The sequence below is a fragment of the Salmo trutta genome, chromosome 32 (genome assembly GCF_901001165.1).
Source record: "Salmo trutta chromosome 32, fSalTru1.1, whole genome shotgun sequence".
In the NCBI taxonomy this organism is placed as follows: domain Eukaryota; kingdom Metazoa; phylum Chordata; class Actinopteri; order Salmoniformes; family Salmonidae; genus Salmo; species Salmo trutta.
Window position 1 is genome coordinate 16,379,108 of NC_042988.1, and position 23,421 is coordinate 16,402,528.

At 43.5% G+C, this 23,421-nt stretch overlaps 1 protein-coding gene across 1 annotated transcript; it reads left to right on the top strand.

The window, feature by feature from the left end:
• The first annotated feature begins 855 nt into the window (after positions 1–855).
• On the top strand, positions 856–18,956 carry LOC115170676 (cdc42-interacting protein 4 homolog). Its single transcript, XM_029726921.1, has 16 exons — positions 856–864; positions 1,561–1,676; positions 2,810–2,866; positions 3,412–3,559; positions 4,035–4,097; positions 4,761–4,865; positions 5,059–5,187; positions 5,747–5,893; positions 6,079–6,276; positions 8,240–8,410; positions 13,158–13,187; positions 14,012–14,121; positions 14,311–14,443; positions 16,714–16,838; positions 16,940–17,079; positions 17,187–18,956. Exons 1-16 carry the CDS (start codon positions 856–858, stop codon positions 17,336–17,338), a joined length of 1,833 nt encoding a protein of 610 aa, XP_029582781.1. The 3' UTR covers positions 17,339–18,956.
• Positions 18,957–23,421: the final 4,465 nt, after the last annotated feature.

A 23,421-nucleotide genomic window follows, 5' to 3' on the forward strand; every position in this document is an offset into this window, starting at 1 on the left:
ACAAACATGGAGGGGGGGGTGTCAGTGTTAATAGTCCAGTGGCCATTTGATCACCCACTGGGGAGCCAGGCTCAGCCAATCAGAATGAGTATTTCCAAACTAAAGGGCTTTATTACAGACAGAAATACTCCTCAGCACCCCCTCCCCAACACACATCCGACGATCCTGCAGGTGAAGAAGGTCCTGGGCTGGCGTGGTTACATGTCGTCTGCGGTTGTGAGGCTGGTTGGACGTACTGCCAAATTCTCTAAAACGATGTTGAAGGCAGCTTATGGTAGAGAAATTAACATTCAATTCTCTGGCAACAGCTCTGGTGGACATTTCTGCAGTCAGCATGCCAATTGCACGCTCCCTCAACTTGATTTCAACTGTGTTGTGATGTTTCGCATAGATTCTGAACCTTCCTAATCACATAGTATCTACAGATTGTAAGTTAAAGATGAATATTTTTATTGAAACTATTATATTGTTGATTGATTGACTATGACTTTCCAAATCTCCCAACAGTGCTATTTGTAGGGTTAATTTGAGGTAAATGTTGTGATTTTTCAGCCATTCCTGAACCTGTGACCAGAAACAAGCTACATAGGGGCAATACCAGAATAAATGATCTAATGATTCTGTCTCTTCGCAGAAACATCTGCAGAGCTGAGATGGTTGTATGCCCTATATACATAACATTCTGTTAGGTGGCAATGATTTTATCCAACATTTTTTATTGAATTTTTTTTTTGAATCAAGTGTTTTTTTTTTTTTTTTGTATCAGTTCATAAACCATGTGCCATAGAATCGGTACATCAAATCTCTTCTATTTTACAATCTGTATGGCGCCGCTGTCAACATTTTGGTCCTCAAATGAAACCGGTATGTTTTTCAAATTATGCTGATTTTTTTTTATTTATTTTTTTGCCAATTTTTGGTCTTTTAAAGGGTCGACAAACAAGTTCCTTACCTTCGCTCCCTTCCACTTGACGCCTCCAATTTTACAGTAATGCGGCAATCAGTTGGTTGTTTAGTGTTATATGCAATTCATATTTGGGATGTTTTTACTGAGTCTACGTACCACAGGAAGTGCAAGAGTGGGGCGCTTCCTATTTCCTGTCGGTAAAAGGTTGTCCTCCTCCCTGTGTCCTCTCGCTCTCTCTCTGGCCCTTTTCCCTCTTTCTCCCTATCCCCTTCACTTTAGCAGCAGAATGCAGCATGATCTAGCATCTCAAGGGTGGGGGTCAAGGGTTGTGCATACGTAGAGAATTCTTGGAAGGCATAACATTTGGGTAGATATGGTGACTTGACATTCAGTATCAACAGTCTGTAAACTAAATGTTGCCTCAAACTGATTAATATCCATCATTCTTTTCGATGACGTCACTCATCCAATGGAACGTGCCGTCATTCTTATCTAATGGTGATCATCCATCTCGTGTGCATTTTCTCTCTCTCTCTCTCACTCACTCACTCACTCACTCACTCACTCACTCACTCACTCACTCACTCACTCACTCTCACTCATTATTTATATATGTGTGTGTGTGTGTGTGTGTGTATGTTCCTTCTCCCCAGGACCAATATGACATCATCGACAAGCACACGCAATCCGGGCTGGAACTGGTAGAGAAGTATGTCAAGTTTGTGAAGGAGAGGACGGAGATAGAGCAGAACTATGCCAAACAGCTGAGGTAGGCCTCATTCTTCATGGTTCCTCAGGGCTCGTTCCTGCGTGTGTGCCCACAGCAGTTGATGTTTGTGCTCAAAAGCTGTTTTATGAAATGTATGTGGTGTCTTATGACTAGTTTGGGGCAGAATTGAACTTGTCTCCCCCTGTTGGCATTGCCCCAGCCCAGACAGTCCCAGAAACACTGCCCTCATTCTCAAGCTTGAGCCTGCATTACTGCCTCCCTTTTTCTCTATTCTTCACTCTCACTCTCGAGTGCATCTGTCAGTATCTGCTGCAGTGCTCTGGTGGAGAGGAAGTGGGAGCAGACTGGCACATGACAGACAGGATGTGGTCAGAGAGAGCTCTAATGAAAGAAAGAAGAATAGGAGAAGTGGATCTGTTTTAACAGATGTTCTTCTTCACTGTATTTTGGCTTTCCCTTAAAGGGGCAGTGCAGTCAAAAGCATGATTTCCTGTGTTTTAAAAAAAATTATATATATATATATATATATATATATATATATATATATATATATATATCCACACTGAGGTTGGAATAATACAGTGAAATTGTGACAATTATGATAATGCCCTTTTAGTGTAAGAGCTGCCTGAAATTTCAGCTTGTTTGGCTGGGTGGGTTTTTTTTAGACCTAGATGTTAATAGAAGACCAATAACAGCTAGCTTTCAGGTTACACATCCTTCCCATTAGGCTCCTCTCTGACCACTCCCTGACAGACCACTCAGTCTTAGCAGAATTCTTGCTTGTTTCTTTTTGACAATTTTTTTTATTAAAAACAATTATAGTAAGGTTATTAATTGTTAGCTAGAAATGATTTGATATTGAGATAAAAACGTCAAAAAGGAAAGATCAACTGTGCCAGTGGACCGGGGCAGTCTTGCCTACAAGAAGCAAATATTTGTGTGTATTGTTTCTTAGAGGTGTGGATTGATTTTAAATTGAATAATTTCTATTAAACGCTGACTGTAACCAATTTAGGTTTGAACTTGCTTATTGAGATTTGAATAGACACCCTAATTGGATGCATTGTGTTTTCCTATCATTTAGGATAATTAAGTTTGCATCTGTACTTTTGACATATTCTATCTTCCAGACTACTTACCATATCTTCCCCCTCTCCTAATATTGACAGAAATCTAACAAAGAAATACAATCCTAAACGAGGCTGTAAAGAGGAACAGGAATGCAGGTGAGCTATTGGGCTGTGTGTGAATGAATATGTGTGTGTGAATGAATGTGTGTGTGTGAATGAATATGTGTGTGTGAATGAATATGTGTGTGTGAATGAATATGTGTGTGCATAAAATGTGCTGTGTTTGTATCTGCCCAGGCCAGCTGTGATCTTCAACATGACTTTCAGTTCCTAATCAGACATAGAGAAGGAAAACAAAGCTTGACTAAAATAATACACCAACAATACATGACGTAATTTCAATGACGTGTTTTCAAACTGCTTTCCTGTCTATAGTACTGTATTTGGAGAGGCTATGCCAGCACCTGCAGAGCAATGCAAATGACTGCTACTATACCCCCTGAGAGGGAAACGGGAATAAGGAAGTAATGGACCTATCATTACCTGGCTAACACAGCTATTTAAGCAACAGTGTATGTAACTTCCTGTCAATGCCCAAATCCATTACAGATCTCATCTCTTCTGTATCCTTTCCCTCCCTCCCTCCCTCCCTCCCTCCCTCCCTCCCTCCCTCCCTCTTCACTCCCCCTCCTCTCCCATAGGTTCTCCAACCACCAGTCCTTCCTGGACATCCTGAATGAGATGAACGACTACGCAGGACAGAGGGAGCTGATTGCTGAGAACATGATGATGAACATCTGCATTGAACTCACCAAGTACCTGCAGGAGCTCAAGATGGAGCGTAAGACGGTGAGAGAGAGAGATCCACACTGAGAGGGAAGGATGGAGGAGTTCAAAACTCAGATTATTATAGTGAGGGCGAGTGAAGATGGGTGGGATCTAGGGAAAAGGAGGGAGAGTATGAAGGAGACAGGAAGGACCAGCAGAGACTTGTAGGTTCCTCTGTTATGGCACGAAGGTAGCCTGGGTTGTCTCGTAGGGGGGGTGGTCACTGTCGTGTTGTCATCCTCTGAAAGGAGAGGAATGCCTTGGCCCAATCCCAATGGAATATAGAACACACACAAACACTATAAAGTCTCCCAGTAGACATGACCCACAGACAGACAGACTGCTATTTGTTTACCAGCTGTTTTGTTCTGTGGTTTTTGGTGGCTGTTGTTTATTCTGTACCCAATGCCAATGGCCCGGTCTAAGTAGGGACCGTCATGTCATCATCCTAGTGTTCTTGGTGTCTCATGTGTCCTCTCTGTGTGTCTGTTTGCAGCATCTGTCGGAGGCCAAGAAAGCCCAGCAGAGTTTGGAGAGCACCTATAAGCAGCTCGACAGTGTAAGTTTGTTTACATGTCAGGCCGTCTGCCAATTACTCCCCTCTTCCAAAGGGAAAATCTACGTTGTTGGTAGAATACTAACGTATACATCCTCTCTATACAGTAGGCCTATACTTTGTTTGTCAGTGAACAACTTGTCTGTTTATTCTTTCTGTTCAGTCAAAGGGCAATGTTTTGTCCAGTCACTGTCCTCCATTGTCTATAGTGGTGAAGCTGTCAAATGTTTCTGAATGCTCTCTCATATTGTCTGCTGTAAGTGGGGTCATTGTTACATCAGTGAAAGGGACGTTTGTTCACTAGTTGTGTGTGTGGTGACTCAGGTGACCAGTATTTGTAATATACAGGAAAAAGTGATGAGGAGCTCCTTTTTAAAGCAGGGGTAGGGAACTAGAACGAGACCAGAAACTAGCAGCACTCCAGCCCATTGCTCGTCACTGTATGGGTCAGCACCACTGACTTAAACCACTGATGTTCCAGCCCATTCAGTAAAGTCAGGTGCTCGTGGCCATTGGGCAAGTGTTCACTAGCCTTGGGTGAAGCAGAGGTCTCGCTTGTACACAATAGTAGTCTTTTCTATTCCATTCAAAGAATGCCCACAGAGCACAGTATTGGGTTAGCTAAGATCAACATGGATGTGTTTCTGTCGCTCTCTGTGTTTTTAGAGTAAGAAACGTTTTGAGAGGGAGTGGCGAGAAGCGGACAAAGCTGCTCAATATGCCGAGAAAACTGACCAGGACATCAACGCCACAAAGGCCGACGTCGAGAAGGTAGTAGGACACCAACACAGAATAAAAAGAACACAGGTTTTCATTTTCCGTTGCAAAACGTTTTCCTATGGTGTGCCCTACTGAACACAATCCAGCTGTCCTACTTGTCCTGTTTCCCCTTTAAACAGTGGAATGTGAGCCACCAGACCGACCTGTGTGTGACCTGTGTGTTTGTTTTGTTACCTGTGTCCAGGCCAAACAGCAGGCCAACATGAGGACACACATAGCGGAGGAGTGTAAGAACGACTACGCAGCCCAGCTGCAGAAATACAACAAGGAGCAGAGCCAGTTCTACTTCAGCGACATGCCTCTCATCTTCAACGTAAGGCAGAGCCTCTCACACATCCATCCATCCTGACCTTAGCCTAGCTTTCCTTCCTTCTGCTGGAACTATTTTAAATGCTAACATTTGGTTCAATAGACACTAAAAACACAGCTGACTTTATATATTTTTTTACCTTTATTTAAAGGTATTCTTCATACCAGAGAGAATACTATAGACATCAAGAAAGCCAGTCAGTTGATTATTGACAAGTTTTTCCAACTCTTTTGATAAACAGGGCAAAATAGAAATATGCCTATAACAGTTAGGATCAGCTTGATCTCCCCCTTTTTAAATAAGGACGCAACGTGACTGCCTTCCAAGCAATGGGAACCTCCCCAGAAAGGAGAGGGAGGCTTGGCGACGATAAGGGCAGCAACCTTAAAGAAGGGTCTAAATCGACCGACTCAGATGGTTTTTTGGGGTCAGGTTTCAGGAGCTTCTCTAGCACCTCGGACTCAGTGACTGCCTGCTGGTTGTTCTGTTATTCTTTAATCAGGCACCAAGACGTGGCAGATCTGATTGAGTGACGTCCTGTATGTGCCTCCTCTCCCGATAGAAACTCCAGGACATGGATGAGAGGCGGGTGAGGAAGCTGGCGCAGGGCTACGTCTTGTTCTCAGACACGGAGAGGCACGTGATGCCCATTATCGGGAAGTGTCTGGAGGGCGTCACTAAAGCGGGCACTAATGTCAACGAGAGGAATGTGAGTGGGCCGTACTGTACTGCATGTATACAAAACAAACCCAGACGTAACGTACGTAGATACATGTGGTCCAATGAAGTTCAAAAGAATGTGAGGGAAATGGGTATGAAACACAAATGCTTTGAAACGTTTTGGTATTGCTGGTCTGTGTTTCACTGTCATAATGTAACCTACTGTCCCTGCAGGACTCCATAGCTCTTATAGAGCAGTACAAGTCAGGCTTTGAGCGTCCTGGGGACCTGGACTTTGAGGACTACAGTCAGGGCATCAACCGTGCCTCCTCAGACAGCAGCCTGGGCACCCTCGGTACCCCCAAAGGCCCCCTGGAGCTGCTGGGCAAGAACAGGAGCAAACCGTTCTGGCTGTTCAGCAAGAAGAGTAAGGTAAGCTGCGAGTACCACCACTCCTCCTCACAGACAAAATGACTAGTTTACATCCCTGGTACATCCCACTCCCATGACTCAGTTCTGACTAGCTGAGTAACTTTCTGAATTAGTAATAGACATTAGGATAATAATCTACAATTCATGCCCAAATCAGGTTACATCCCTCCGAGTGGATTTCTTAGTGTTTGAAATGATCAGTGCTCCAAAGTGCAGGTAGATAAACCATGAGCAGTGTGTGTGTTGAGGCAGAGGGGCTGAATCAGGGAGACAGCGTCTGGGAACGTCCCTCTGGGGACCGCCTCTGGGGACCACCTCTGCCACTATGGTCCTGAAGCTGTGGTCTCATACACAATCCTTCCTGTTCCCAGAGCTCTGCATGTACATACTGCATGGCCCCTCTCTCTAACACACACACACACACACACACACACACACACACACACCTTTCTAGAACTGGTATGTGCATGGCTGTGTCCCTGGCCTGTCTGTGAATAAGCCTCCTCTGACTTTCTGCAGCGTGTGACTGACTTTGGTTTCCAATAGGTCAACTCTACTGACGGGCAGCGTTCTGCAGAGCTTGTGCTTTCATCAGCACAGACAGGCACAAACACATTGAATTTTCCGCTACGAACACACTGCTATTATACTGTATTATACTGGCCCAGACTATAACATTAGCAGTCAAACCACCTTAGGAAATGCCAGCCATCAGGGATGATACTGGGACAGGGAGGGATGACTAGTTCCAAGTCAACTCATTTTTTCTGTGTTCTCTCTACACCGTCATTGGAGATCATGGGTGACGTTGGACCACTAGAGGCCGTCTAGATCTAAAATATATCGGATGTCCCTTAAACAGGCCTCCTGAGCCACTCTGAAATGACTAAAAATAAACTAGACAGGAATGTTGAGAGGACAGCAAACTAACACCTAGCTAACCTACATCATGGCCAGCCTCTACCCACTGCTGCATATCTCTCTCTCTCTCTCTCTCTCTCTCTCTCTCTCTCTCTCTCTCTCTCTCTCTCTCTCTCTCTCTCTCTCTGTCTCTGTCTCTGTCTCTGTCTCTCTCTCTCTCTCTCTCTGTCTGTCCAGTCTCTTCCAGCACTTTCCTCCTGCTACATGTCTGATTGGCTACACTGCTGTCCAATCCTGTTCCTCTAATACTCTCTACCTACTTCCCGTCCTGTCTGTGTGGTGCACCGCTCTGTGTCATCGCTCCTGCTCTCCCCAAAGAGGTGGATCAGTAATGATCAGAGTGAACTTTCATATTGGCCTGTGAGAAAGAGCTTTGGATGTCATTTGTAAAAAGTCTACCCCCTCCCCACTGCACAACACTGATTCAAACAGCTCCTAGTTAAAGTGCTTTTTAGTCCAGGACTACTGTAGGTCTAGGCTAATCTGTGTCTGAGAAACGGGCCTATAGAGTTGACTATATTCTCCCTCACTGCTCCTCACTTGGTCATGTGGTTACACCATCATGACCAAGTGAGGTTACAGGTTCAGTAGTTCCCACCAGCTTAGAGACCTGTCATGTTTCTTATTACCTGTATTACAAGCATGTATACCAGGCCCAGAGCTGTAGGGTGTCCTTTGTACATAGGTAGACTGAACTATGTGTCTGTGTCCAGATTGAGGTTAACCAATGGAATGTCCCGTTGGTCCGCTCCAATCTGTCAACCTTGTTCCTCACGTAGGCTCACTCTACTCTACCCTTCATCGTGGCTTGTGTTTTGTTGGTGTTGGGACTGTGGTGCGGTTGTTGTGGCGCTATGTGAATGACCCGGTGACTGTGGGCTTCTGCAGGGGTAACTGCTGCAGTGTTGTCTTCTCTGTGTGGTGTGCTTAAGGTGTTGATGGTGTCTCTCTCTCTTTCCCTTGTCATCTGTTTTTGTCCTCCCCTCCCTCTCTCCCTCCATGCCACCCTCTCCCTGGGTGTCTGTGCTTCACCCCGCCCCAGCTCTCTCCCTCCCCTTCCTCACTCACCACCTTGTCCACGCCCCCCGCCCCCTCGCCCGCTAACGGACCCCCCTCCCCCAAGTTCGGCCGGGACCCATTGTCGTACTGTTTGAAGGAGATCAATAAGACAGTCAAACCCAGAATATCCTCCTTCAGGACCCTCGGGCGAACGGTGAGTCATCAGGGTCAGGGGCCACAACGTCTCCTCACAAAGGCCTCCGCTAACCTGTTTGGTGGATCAACCTGTTCTTTCTTATTGTTCCAGGAAATGACTGAATATGTCCAAACAAAACGGACTAAATTATTGAGCAAAATGTTTCAGGTGTTGACTTTTCAGAGTGGAAAGACAGAATCTTTGAAGGTGTCATACACTGAATATATCAAACATTAAGAACACCTTCCTAATATTGAGTTGCACCCCCACCCCTCCCCCTTTTCCCTCAGAACAGCCTCAGTTCGTCAGGGCATAGACTCTACAAGGTGTTGAAAGCGGTGCACAGGGATGCTGGTCCATGTTGACTCCAGTGTTTCCCACAGTTGTGTCAAGTTGGCTGGATGTCCTTTGGTCCACCACCCATTCTTGATACACACAGGAAACTGTTGACTGTGAGAAACCCAGCAGTGTTGCAGTTCTTGACACAAACCGGTGTGCCTGGCACCTACTACCATACCCTGCTCAAAGGCGGTTCAATCTTTTGTCTTGCCCATTCACCCTCTGAATGGCACACATACACAATCCATGTCTCAAGGCTTAAAAATCCTTATTTAACCTTAGAGCAGGTTTCCTTCATGTTTTTTATACTCTGAATATACAGTGCATTCAGAAAGTATTCAGACCCCTTTACTTTTTCCACATATTGTTATGTTACAGCCTTATTGTAAAATGAATTACGTTGTTTTGTTTTTTCCTCATCAATCTACACCCAAATGTTTGAAAATGTTACATTTACATAAGTATTCAGAGCCCTTGCTCAGTACTTTGTTGAAGCACCTTTGGCAGCGATTACAGCCTCAAGTCTTCTTGGGTATGACGCTACAAGCTTGGCACACCTGTATTTAGGGAATTTCTCTCATTCTTCTCTGAAGATTCTCTCAAGCTCTGTCAGGTTGGATGGAGAGCGACACTGCACATCTATTTTCAGGTCTCCAGAGATGTTCAAGTCTGGGCTCTGGCTAGGCCACTCAAGGACATTCAGAGACTTGTCCTGAAGCCACTCCTGCGTTGTCTTGGCTGTGTGATTAAGGTCTTTGTCCTGTTGGAAGGTGAACCTTTGCCCCAGTCTGAGGTCCTGAGCGCTCTGGAGACGGTTTTCATCAAGGCGCTCTGTATTTTGCTCCATTCATCTTTCCCTCAATCGTGACTAGTCTCCCAGTCCCTGCCACTGAAAAACATCCCCACAGCATGATTCTGCCACCACCATGCTTCACCGTAGGGATGGCGCCAGATATCCTCCAGACGTAACACTTGGCATTCAGGCCAAAGAGGTTAAATCTTGTTTTCATCAAACCAGAGAATCTGGTTTATCATGGTCTGAGATTCCTTTAGGTGCCTTTTGGCAAACTCCAAGTGGGCTGTCATGTGCCTTTTACTGAGGAGTGGCTTCCGTCTGGCCACTCTACCATAAAGCCCTGATTGGTGGAGTGCTGCAGAGATGGTTCTCCTTCAAGAAGATTCTCCCATATCCACAGAGGAACTCCCGAGCTCTGTCAGTGACAGTCTGGTTCTTGGTCACTGTCCAAGGCCCTTCTCCCTCGATTGCTTAGTTTGTCCGGGCGGCCAGCTCTAGGAAGAGTGTTGGGGGTTCTAAACTTCTTCCATTTAAGAATGACGGAGGCCACTTTGCTCTTGGGGACCTTCAATGCTGCAGAAATGTTTTGGTACCCTTCCCCAGATCTGTGCCTCGACACAATCCTGTCTTGGAGCTCTACGAACAAATCCATCGACCTCATGGCTTGTTTTTTTTCTCTGGCATACACTGTCAACTGTGGGACCTTATATAGACAGGTGTGTGTGTGTGTGTGTGTGTGTGTGTGTGTGTGTGTGTGTGTGTGCCTTTCCAAATCATGTCCAATCAATTTAATTTACCACAGGTGGACTCCAATCAACTTATCTTAATTTCAAGTCTCATAGCAAAGGGTCTGAATACTTATGTAAACATTTTTGCAAATGTCTAAATCTGTTTTTGCTTTGTCATTATGATGTATTATGTGTAGATTGATGAGGAAAATGTTTTATTTACCGTAATTTCCGGACTATAAGCCGCAACTTTTTGCCCACGCTTTGAAACCTCGCGGCTTAAACAATGACGCGGCTGATATATGGATTTTTCCCGCTTTCAAATGTATTTTCTAAAAAAAACACATTCTGTGACGTGCTCAGTTTTTTGGCGGCATGAAGCTTTCATTAGACCAATGAAATTGCCGAACGGGTTAAGGTCAAACAACTTTTTTGTTTACTGTTTAGATTAAATCGAGCGCTCAAACTTCCCATCATTCTGATTACGGTAGTCATTTTGTCACCCTCATCATGGCAAAGACATGGAGAAATGCATATGATGCAGCTTTCAAGTTGAAGGCGATCTGGCTGTTGGAAAAGGAAATAGAGCTGCTGCACGGGAGCTTGGTCTTAATGAGTCGATGATAAGACGTTGGAAACAGCAGCGTGAGGAATTGACTCAGTGCAAAAAGACAACTAAAGCTTACTGCTAATTTGTTTTGTTACAAGCCGTGTTTCGTTAAAGCCTATTTATTTTTGTTACAAGCCGTGTTTCGTTAAAGCCTGTGTAAAGTTCATTTGTTTCAATGTACCGGTAGGCACCTGCGGCTTATAGACATGTGCAGTTTATTTATGTTAAAAAAAAATATATATTTTTAATTCAGTGGATGCGGCTTATATTCAGGTGCGCTCAATAGTCCGGAAATTACGGTAATACATTTTAGATTAAGGCTGTAACATAACAAAATGGGAAAAAGTTGAGGGGTCTGAATACTTTCCGACTGCACTTTGTTTATACAGTCGTGGCCAAAAGTTTTGAGAATGACACATTAATTTCCACAAAGTTTGCTGCTTTAGTGTTTTTAGATGTTTTTGTCAGATGTTACTATGGAATACTGAAGTATAATTACAAGCATTTCATAAGTGTCAAAGGCTTTTATTGACAATTACATGAAGTTGATACAGAGTCAATATTTCCCGTGTTGACCCTTCTTTTTCAAGACCTCTGCAATCTGCCCTGGCATGCTGTCAATTAACTTCTGGGCCACATCCTGACTGATGGCAGCCCATTCTTGCCTAATCAATGCTTGGAGTTTGTCAGAATTTGTGGGTTTTTGTTTGTCCACCCGCCTCTTGAGGATTGACCACAAGTTCTCAATGGGTTTAGTTCCGACTGTGTGGTCGGAACTAGAAGCACACGCATTTCGCTACACTCGCATTAACATCTGCTAACCATGTGTATGTGACAAATAACATTTGATTTGGATTAAGGTCTGGGGAGTTTCCTGGCCATGGATCCAAAATATCAATGTTTTGTTCCCCGAGCCACTTAGTTAACACTTGTGCCTTATGGCAAGGTGCTCCATCATGCTGGAAAAGGCATTGTTCGTCACCAAACTGTTCCTGGATGGTTGGGAAAGGTTGCTCTCAGAGGATGTGCTGGTACCATTCTTTAGTCATGGCTGTGTTCTTAGGCAAAATTGTGAGTGAGCACACTCCCTTGGCTGAGAAGCAACCCCACACATGAATGGTCTCAGGATGCTTTACTGTTGGCATGACACAGGACTGATGGTAGCGCTCACCTTGTCTTCTCCAGACAAGCTTTTTTCTGGATGCCCCAAACAATCGGAAATTGGATTCATCAGAGAAAATGACCTTCTTGACACCAGGTCATCCTCCAAAAGTGTTCGCCTCACTGTGCGTGCAGATGCACTCACACCTGCCTGCTGCCATTCCTGAGCAAGCTCTGTACTGGTGGTGCCCTGATCCTTCAGCTGAATCAACTTTAGGAGATGGTCTTGGCGCTTGCTGGACTTTCTTGGGCGTTCTGAAGCCTTTTCACAACAATTGAACCACTCTCCTTGAAGTTATTGATGATCTGATAAATGGTTGATTTAGGTGCAATCTTACTGGCAGCAATATCCTTGCCTGTGAAGCCCTTTTTGTGTAAAGCAATGATGATGGCACGTGTTTCCTTGCAGGTAACCATGGTTGACAGAAGAAGAACAATGATTCCAAGCACCATCCTCCTTTTGAAGCTTCCAGTCTGTTATTCGAACTCAATCAGCATGACAGAGTGATCTCCAGCCTTGTCCTCGTCAACACTCAAACCTGTGTTAACGAGAGAATCACTGACATGATGTCAGCTGGTCCTTTTGTGGCAGGGCTGAAATGCAGTTGAAATGTTTTTGGGGGATTCAGTTCATTTGCATGGCAAAGAGGGACTTTGCAATTAATAGCGATTCATCTGATCACTCTTCAAAACATTCTGGAGTATATGCAAATTGCCATCATACAAACTGAAGCAGCAGACGTTGTGAAAATTAATATTTGTGTCATTCTCAACTTTTGGCCATTTAAGCAATATGGCCCGAGAGGGTGTGCTATATGGCTAATATACCACGGCTAAGGGCTGTTCTTATGCGCGACACAACGTGGAGTGCCTGGATACAGCCCTTAGCTGTGGTATATTGGCCATATACCACAAACACCCAAGGTGCCTTATTTCTATTATAAACTGGTTACCAATGTAATTAGAGCAGTAAAAATAAATGGGTTTTTTTCATACCCATGGTATACGGTCTGATATACCACGGCTTTCAGCCAATGAACATTCAGGGTTCGAACCACCCAGTTCTCTCTCTCTCACACACACACACACACACACACACACACGTTGTCTGTCTATTTCTCTCTCCCTCAGAGGTTCACTCCAGAGAGGATCATAGTAATGGTAATACTAGAGTGGTGTCTGTGTGGGGTGTTAAAGGGTGTCTCAGCTTCTCACATCGACGGGGAATCTCACACATGACCACCTCTCCATCAGTACAATTGGACAAGCATCTTGGTCTCAAACGTCACACTAAAGTCTGCTTGTTTACCTTCTCAAATCAATGCTGGAATGTTCACGCTGTAGTTCAGCTGCTAGCACATGAACTGGAACACAGCCAGATTCAAATTCGACATTGGATGCAAAGCAGAGGGCTGAAAACATGGCCTGTCCGTTTGGAGTTAAGAGTTGAAGAGGTGGCCACCTGGTGGATTAGGGGGGTAACAACACTTAATAACTTAAGTCACTTCAGCAATGGGGCAACATTATCTAATTTGACCGATATATTGGATTCAGTTTACCTCCATTGTTTTACTGGTCTGTCACTATGATAACCTCCTTCCTTTAAACGTTCACTACAAAACCCAATGGAAGAGTTCCTAAAAACAGGTTCTTATTTGGGTGGGTGTGCTGCCAATGGGATGGTACTGGGAATGATTGTATGGGTGAAAATGGTGGTGGTCTTGGGTTCAGCTCACTGTAAAAACAAAGCATATCTGTTTGTTCACTCTAAAGCAAAAACAATGCCCTTACTAGAGGTTAAATATGTTTTCTTGTCATCAACTGTTTCCCTTGAGCTGAACCATAACCACAGACCAGCGCTTCCTCTAGAGGTGGTGGGGTGTGTTCCTCTCCTACCACGTGCCTTGGTGATGGAGAACATGTGTGTGTGTGTGTGTGTGTGTGTGTGTGTTAAAGTGACTGTTCCTCCCTGTGCGTTTTCTCAGCCCACGGTGACGGAGGACTTTGGCCATCTCCCCCCCGAGCAGCGCAGGAAGAGGTTACAACAGAAACTAGATGACATTGGCAAGGAGTTGCAGAAAGAAGTGGACCAGAGGTGTGTGGGAGAGTTTGACTGACTGCTTTGACAACCATCTCTGTGACTACTGACAACTGCTCCCAACAGTGTGTGTGTTGTTGACCAATTACTGCACTCCACAGGGGATGCATTTCCACTGAGAATCAATCCACCTCTCATCTCTCTCTTTCCCTCTCTGTTGCTCTGTCTCTGTGTGTGTCTCTCCAGTGCGGCCCTGGAGAAGATGAAGGATGTGTATGAGAAGAACCCCCAGATGGGAGACCCTGCCAGCCTGTCTCCCCAGATCAACCAGACAGCCCAGAACGTGGAGAGACTGAGAGGAGAGTTCAACAAGTATGAGGTAATGGACTCCCCTCTACTGGCCACAGTCATGTACTGCATGCCATGTTCCCATATGCAAGCTAGAATACATACAGTTGAAGTCGGAAGTTTACATACACTTAGGAGTCATTAAAACTCGTTTTTCAACCACTCCACAAATTTCTTGTTAACAAACTATAGTTTTGGCAAGTCGGTTAGGACATCTACTTTGTGCATGACACAAGTAATTTTACCAACAGTTGTTTACAGACAGATTATTTCACTTATAATTCACTGTATCACAATTCCAGTGGGTCAGAAGTTTACATACACTAAGTTGACTGTGCCTTTAAACAGCTTAGAAAATTCCAGAAAATTATGTCATGGCTTTAGAAGCTTCTGATAGGCTAATTGACATAATTTGAGTCAATTAGAGGTGTACCTGTGGATGTATTTCAAGGCCTACCTTCAAACTCAGTGCCTCTTTGCTTGACATCATGGGAAAATCAAAGGAAATCAGCCAAGATTGTTTTTGTAGACCTCCACAAGTCTAGTTCATCCTTGGGAGCAAACGTCTGAAGGTACCACGTTCATCTGTATAAACAATATTACGCAAGTATAAACACCATGGTACCACGCAGCCGTCATACCGCTCAGGAAGGAGACGTGTTCCGTCTACTGGAGTTGAACGTACTTTGGTGCGAAAGGTGCAAATCAATCCCAGAACAACAGCAAAGGACCTTGTGAAGATGCTGGAGGAAACGGGTACAAAGTATCTATATCCACAGTAAAACGAGTCCAATATCGAAATAACCTGAAAGGCCGCTCAGCAAGGAAGAAGCCACTGCTCCAAAACCGTCATAAAAAAGCCAGACTACGGTTTGAAACTGCACATGGGGACAAAGATTGTGCTTTTTGGAGAAATGTCCTCTGGTCTGATGAAACAAAAATATAACTGTTTGGTCATAATGACCATCGTTATGTTTGGAGGGAGGCTTGCAAGCCGAAGAACACCATCCCAACTGAAGCACGGGGGTGGCAGCATCATGTTGTGGGGGTGCTTTGCTGCAGGAGGGACTGGTGCACTTCACAAAATAGATGGCATCATGAGGCAGGAAAATTGTGGATTTATTGAAGCAACATCTCAAGACATCAGTCAGGAAGTTAAAGCTTGGTCGCAAATGGGTCTTCCAAATGGACAATGAGCCCAAGCATACTTCCAAAGTTGTGGCAAAATGGCTTAAGGACAACAAAGTCAAGGTATTGGAGTGACCATCACAAAGCCCTGACCTTAATCCATAAAATATTTGTGGGCAGAACTGAAAAAGCATGTGTGAGCAAGGAGGCCTACAAACCTGACTCAGTTGCACCAGCTCTGTCAGGAATGGGCCAAAATTGACCCAACTTATTGTGGGAAGCTTGTGGAAGGCTACCTGAAATATTTGACCCAAGTTAAACAATTTAAAGGCAATGCTACCAAATACTAATTGAGTGTATGTAAACTTGTGACCCACTGGGAATGTGATGAAAGAAATTAAAGCTGAAATGAATCATTCTCTACTATTATTCTGACATTTCACATTCTTAAAATAAAGTAGTGATCCTAACTGACTTAAAACAGGGAATTTTTACTAGGATTAAATGTCAGGAATTGTTAAACTGAGTTTAAATATATTTGCCTAAGGTGTATGTAAACTTCCGACTTCAACTGTATTCTTTGTTACCTCTTCACATAGTTATTTGTAAACACAGACCTCGTTTTCCTGATTTTAATATACAACCCGTTCCATTCTTTGACTTGGTCTCACTCACAATTTGTCACGAGCACAATCTATAGGAAACACTGGTATAATTCACAATCTATAGGAAACACTGGTATAATTCACAATCTATAGGAAACACTGGTATAATTCACAATCTATAGGAAACACTGGTATAATTCACAATCTATAGGAAACACTGGTATAATTCACAATCTATAGGAAACACTGGTATAATTCACAATCTATAGGAAACACTGGTATAATTCACAATCTATAGGAAACACTGGTATAATTCACAATCTATAGGAAACACTGGTATAATTCACAATCTATAGGAAACACTGGTATAATTCACAATCTATAGGAAACACTGGTATAATTCACAATCTATAGGAAACACTGGTATAATTCACAATCTATAGGAAACACTGGTATAATTCACAATCTATAGGAAACACTGGTATAATTCACAATCTATAGGAAACACTGGTATAATTCACAATCTATAGGAAACACTGGTATATTTCCTCCGTGCTTTGTTTCGTAGTCATGGCTGACAGAGGCAGGAAGGCGAGGGGATTCAATGCTCAGGAGAGATACGTTACGAGAGGATGCGTTGAGCTACAGCTCTCACTCCTTCAACAACAACGGCAGCACTCACGAACCATACAGGTCAGAAACCAGACGCTGAGATTCACTCATGGCTGTCAGTAAATGTACTGTAGTCGTATATCTATATTTATTATTAAGCACATGTGTGTTTCTCCCTCCAGCCCCGACGGAACCCACTCTGAAGAAGGCACCCCAGATCCCTCTCAGGCCATCTACGCCGAGTTTGACGACGACTTTGAGGAGGAGGAAGAGGAGCTTGTCGCTCCCATCGGCCAATGTACAGCCATGTACAACTTCCCAGGTAGGTGTGGATGGGTCACAATGACACCAATGTACTCAACACTATTATGGTATTTAACACTTACTTGTACATGGCTATAGTGTAACATGCTGTCATGTCCCTGCTAGGTGCCAGTGAGGGGACCATCACCATGCAGGAGGGGGAGGTGTTGTCTGTAGTGGAGGAGGATAAAGGTGACGGCTGGACCAGGGTCCGCAGGGCCAACGGGAACGAGGGTTACATCCCAACATCCTACGTCAGCATCAGCCTCAGCAAGTGACCCGACACCCATCCCACCCACACGAGGCCTGAGGGAACGGCCAATCATCACTGATGATGATTCCAAAATACTGTGGCAGCTCTCTCTTGGGACCAATCAGAAAGAGGGAAAAAAAGCACTGTGGGCGGGACCATCTGGGTGTCCGTAAGGAGACTACTAGGGCCAATCGAGTCGCTTTGATTTCCTCACAGATGCGCACCTATGATTTCTTTCCCCTGCTGGCCAGAGAAGATGCAGTCAATTGTGCTTTTGGCTCCTCCTGGCTTGCATGTCTGTACCAGGTCACTATACTTACCACAAGCCACACATTTTCATCGTAGTTCTCCTTGATATTATCACAGTGCGTTTGTGGTTGTGGTTTAGTAGTGGATATCATAGCAGGACTGATGATATAGATTAGAATGAGGCACCAACCAACATGTCCATATGCCCTCACCTCACTGTGGGAAGGCTTCTCCTTTTTCACAGTGAGAGGAGGAATAGAAGTGCTGTTGTCAGGGCTGTACTGGTGCGTTTGACATCAGGGTTGTGTTCAGTAAGGATAAAACGTTTTGAAACCAAGTGAAACAGAGGTATTACCTGAACTTGTCCAATGAGAACACAGTACTACGGTGTGCCCTACTGAACAGGAGGCAGGATTAAGAGGAAGTTTCCCTAACACATTAGTAAGCATAACCTGCTCTCTCTAGCACTCCCATGCAGCCAGAATGTAAACTGATCACGTTCTTGCTCTTCTTCGTATTTGCACATGGCATTTTGGACAAAGAACATTTGCTCAGATAATGGAAGTGTCTCAACACAGGTCTATGGGCACTGCATTTCAGTAGGAAAGCCCTGTTGACACAGCCACTATTCAGATCAGATATACTCACCAGTTTGCGTGACTTTATTTCCTTGTGCTCTGATGTATAAATAGATTAGCCATCCACAAGGCCAAAGACTGACAGTAAAGCCCCCTTAGAGAGACACACACATACTGATGGCAATAAAGAAATGTTTCAGACAATCACAGCCGTATCTTCACTTCAGCTCAGTTTCAAGCCATCAACATAAATGGCCTATACGAGAGCTCTTTTATAGCTCTTGATTCTGAATGGTAAATAATGAATTGTTTGTATTGAGAATATAATTTATTAAGTATGTGTAAGTTGCTACATTTAAAAGAGTTAAAGTTTAAGGCATGCTTTGGTTTATATCATGAGTTCAATCCCATTTGTACTTTTCCCTGCAAACACGGTGGACTGTCTATCCAGAGGTGAGAGCGATACCAATAAATTGTTGCAGACAGAATATGTGCAACGTTAAGACTATCATATTTATGTTATAAAATAATATATTTTAGCTATCACTACACCACTATTGTCTTATTAGCTTTTTAACCTGATGAATAAAGATTGAGAAGTTGAGAGCAGATGTGTATCTTCGTGAGGTGAATGTGTCCATTTTGTCTGGAGTTTAAACGACACTCCAGTTTTGAGCCACGCAGGAATATTCCTAACATAAAAACTCACTCGCATGTCCAGGTGCCTTTCTGGTTCAAAGCATTGTGTATATACCTAACATGCAAATGTCTTCTGTTTTTAAGACTAATAAATGTAACACGCATTTCAAAGTTCAAGTGGTTGTATCATTTATTCATTGTTTGTTTTATTTTATTGCTAATGTTTGTCTGGCATAGAGCCAACCGTTGTATTATTTATAAGAGAGCGAGCTGGTCCCCAAGAAATAAGATGCATTTTGAGTGAGATGAGAAAATGTCTAGAAATATCAAGTGCATGTACATACTCTTAAAGGGACTGGCTGCTGGAGTATCCTTAGGGTTTCTTCAAATTGAAACTGTGGGGAACCCCTAATAAGATCCTCAAAAAACCTTTTGGGGTACATTTTTTAACTACCCCCCCCCCCCCCTTCCCCTCCCCTGTTGTTATTATTATTATTAATAATACACACAACTAAAATATTGTTATCAGTGTTGATTATGATGTTAGTGGCAAAGCAGAATAAAAAAGTGTAAGTGAGGCAAACTCCCAGTGTTTTCATACACATACCATGTCCATAATGTAGAGGTCTATGGGGTATTCATTAAAGAGGTAAGGGAGGCGGATGCTAAATTTGATCTGCATACCAATTGACATACCTTTGTATGCCTCCTTGTCTATTCCTGCAGACACAAAAATGAGCAGTTCAGCCATCTGCACCCAATACAGCTAGACTTCAACATATTCTTATTGCCTACATATTCTTACCTCTTTGTTGATTGATATCCATTGAATTGTCCATTTTCTGTTTTAGAAAGATGGTATAATCATAAAACAATATCAATTTAGATCATACAGATGACAAACCTTAAATTGAGATCTTTACATTTTTCACTTAAGTGACTGACCTTGTTGTCCTTTCAAATTAAAATCCAAATGTTTCCGTTGGGCAGTTAGGTTCCTGCAATAACCCCCAACAACTCAGGAGGTTCCTCAAAGAACCCCACCTCCTATAAGGTTATTGGAGGAAACATTTGGGGGCAATTTTCAGTGTCACGAACCCTAAGGTTCTTCAAAGGACTTTGAGGATCTTAGAAGAACCCTTGTTGAACCCCTCATGTCTAGAGTGTATAGCAGAGTCACAGCAGATGGCACTATTGCTGTAGTGTATCATTTCTTGTGATCTGATATCCAAATAGCCTCGTCCTCTATCCTGCTCTCTCTGAGCAGGGTATTCAAACTATTTATTAAGCCTTCCTAAACTTGTTTATTATTATGTACACCAATAATTTACATGCATCATTAACACCTATTCACTTGAAAACATACCAACTACAGAGGTTATTTTCAAGCATGTCCTACTAATCACAGTGCGCTCATTCCGAACATTGGCCTCTGCTTGATCAAAGCGAGGATTTTTTCACTGATCTAAAAGTCCTTCAACAACTGATAGATTTTTGGGGGGGTTTCGATCTGTCAGTTTTTAACAAAAAGACTAATGATGCTCTGTATGGAGGCCCTCACAGAGGAAATGATACCTTTCTAACACCTAATTGGCTTGCTGCTGCGCTCAAGGCCAAGTGACCACCGGGCAGCGTTGACTGGTCAGTTGATTGAGCTTGGTAATTTGTATGCACTAGTCTTACTCTCCGGAACGATAAAGGTCAGATGGTCCATAAAACTGCCTGTCTTCGCATCGGGGTTGCCCGGGTAACGGGATCAGCCGCTCCTGTAAAGAAGCCATCCTCACCGCGACTGATAAACGGTCCGATGGTTCCAAGAGATGTAGTGCCAAGGCAGAGGAAAAGTAAACAGGAGAGACACGACCAGAGATAGCTGGAGATCTACTAGGTAATGTATGATAGGCGATCTGCTTGCATAAGAGATTTGTATCGATGTGTGTGCATTTGATGTACTTGGGCTCAATGTCAACACTGATGTTTATGCTCTCAGATGTCCATGTGTGCATTAGCGTAGATGTTTGCTCTCCTTGAGTTGGATGAGTTCTTCATGGGAATTCAAAAGATTTAGTTTCATGTTAGGATGTAGATTGAACTGTCAGAGAAAATTAACAAAACAGGCTTCACTTACGAGGAAACCCTAGGTACATGTGAAGATACCTACTCAATAAGTGTATTGTGCCATGGTTACTATGTTTGTCACTCTCTAGAGATGTTTGTCACTCTCAGCCACCGGCCCAAACCCACAGTTCCCCAAGAGCTGCCCCTCAACCACCCAATACAATAATTCCATTCCAAGACCCTCCGCCCGGTCCCCCAATGCACCAACAAAATGAACAAAAGAGAAAAAAGACAAAGACAAAGGAAAACAGAAAACAATAATACAAAACACAAAAAGACATCAAGGACAACACAAATCATAACAGCAAGGCCAACTGAATATGTTTGAGTGCATTAATGGCACTTTTTACGTGTGTATGTGTGTGCGTCCGTTTATGTGCACGTGTGTGCATTTGAATGAGAGTGTGTGTATATGCATGTCTGCAAACACTTGAGCCTCAGGCAAACAGGCATTGGCTGTAACAATACTGCCCCTCAGTGTCATTCAAACATACTTTATTTAGTAAATATTTTTAGACATGCTATCCCCCGCCCAGCAACTCCACTCCCACTTGTCTCCAGTTCCACATCCCAACCCTCAGCTTCGCTCAGCCCATCCCACCGATTTCTGCTGGCCGCCCTCTTCGGATTTCTACGCAATGTATATCTTTCAACTATCCTGTGATGTTTAACATACAATTTGAGTCTATCTAATCAAATAGAATCTACAAGTGTCTCCCGGGTGGCGCAGGGGTCTAAGGCTGTGCCACCAGAGATTCTGGGTTCGAACCCAGGCTCTGCCGCAGCCGGCCGCGACCGCGAGGCCCATGGGGCGGCGCACAGTTGGCTCAGCGTCGTCCGGGTTAGGGGAGGGTTTGGCCGGCAGGGATGTCCTTGTCTCATTGTGCACTGGCGGGCCGGGTGCAGTGCATGCTGGCTAGGTGTACGGTGTTTCCTCTGATACATTGGTGCGGCTGGCTTCCCGGTTGGATGTGTGTTGTGTCAAGAAGCAGTGCGGCTAGGTTGGGTTGTGTTTCGGAGGATGCATGGCTCTCGACCTTCGCCTCTCCCGAGTCTGTACGGGAGTTGCAGCAATGAGACAAGACAGTAGACACTACCAATTGGGGAGAAAAGGGGTAAAAAAAAAAAAGATACACAGATTGTGAGCTAAAGATAAATACTTTCACTAAGAGTATTAGTATATTAGTAATTGATTGATCAGGTCTCTTCAGATCTGATTTTTTTAAATATTAATATTATGCTTTTTCAGCCATTCCTGAACCTGAGACCAGAAACAGGCTACCTGAGGGCAATACCAGAACAAATGGTCTATTCATTCTGTATCCTCACAACAAAATCTGCAGATCTGCGATGATTGTATGCCCCAGATATTCAACATTTTGTTGGTGACAAGAATTCTGTAAAATAATTTTAGCTGAAAAGCACAAAGTCTTAAATCTTGCGTCGTTTTATATATATCGACTCATACAACCTGTGCGAGGGAATCAGTACACCAAAAATCTCTTCCCAAATATTTTGCAATCTGTATGGCACAGCTCTCAACATCCTGGTCCTCAGATGAAACTGGTATGCTTTCCTATTTCTGCTATTTTTATTCCTCCGCAAGCTTTGATCCTTTATACTGGGCAGACAGACCAGTTCCCTACCTCCTCCCGCTGCCACCTGCCTCCTCCATTTTTGGGGTAATGCTGTAATCAATTGGTTGTAATTTTGGATTGAGCAGACCTTCCCATACAATTCTGATAACTGCATGAAAGACATAACTCTACCTTTCCAATTTATAATATCATTTAACAACAAAATACCCTTTTCCATAAATACAGGTATTTTATCAACCAGCACATTTGAGTTCAGCCATAATATTTGTTCTATCTTTTCAGGGGGGTGAAATTGAAATTGTAGCTAGCCCTGCAATGATAGTTTGAAAAAGAGAGATACTTTGAAAAATGTTTCATTTTCAATTAATCGAAAATGAGACCTGTCAATCTGCACAAAGGTAAAAAGACAATTTTTAAACAACGGATGAGCTTTTCTTAGTAACCTACTTGAGAACCATTTAAGGTTCAAGTAAAACATTTGTATAAGTGAAGCTTTTAGAGAGAGGTTTAGTGCTTTTATATTTAATAATCTCAACCCACCCAGTTCATATTCATTATATAGATAGGGAGTGTTTGTATCAGGGCAGATCATGGAGCATCATCCGCAGGACCTTTTGAATTATTAGGTAAAGAGTACAACCTCTTTGGTAGCTGTTAAATATCAGAGTATCCATTAAACAACCGATAACTGATGATTATTGATCAGTCACTGTAGATGTAGAGCTACATGGAACATATACACTGTAGATATGAGTAACAAGCCGATCCTCTGTAACTATCTCCAGTAGAAATCTGTCTCCGTCAGCCACCATCAGCCTGTTACTATCACACTCTTTATTCCTGCATGTTCCAACAAAACAAGATATTATGTCTGTGTCGAGCACAGCACTGGTGATTAAAGATTCAACAACCAGGTCCGCCATCAG

Coding starts and splice junctions, on each gene's coding strand:
- LOC115170676 (XM_029726921.1), top strand. Junction 4,866..5,058: donor CAAAGGCCGACGTCGAGAAG/GTAGTAGGACAC, acceptor ACCTGTGTCCAG/GCCAAACAGCAGGCCAACAT. Junction 14,444..16,713: donor GAGAGTTCAACAAGTATGAG/GTAATGGACTCC, acceptor TTTGTTTCGTAG/TCATGGCTGACAGAGGCAGG.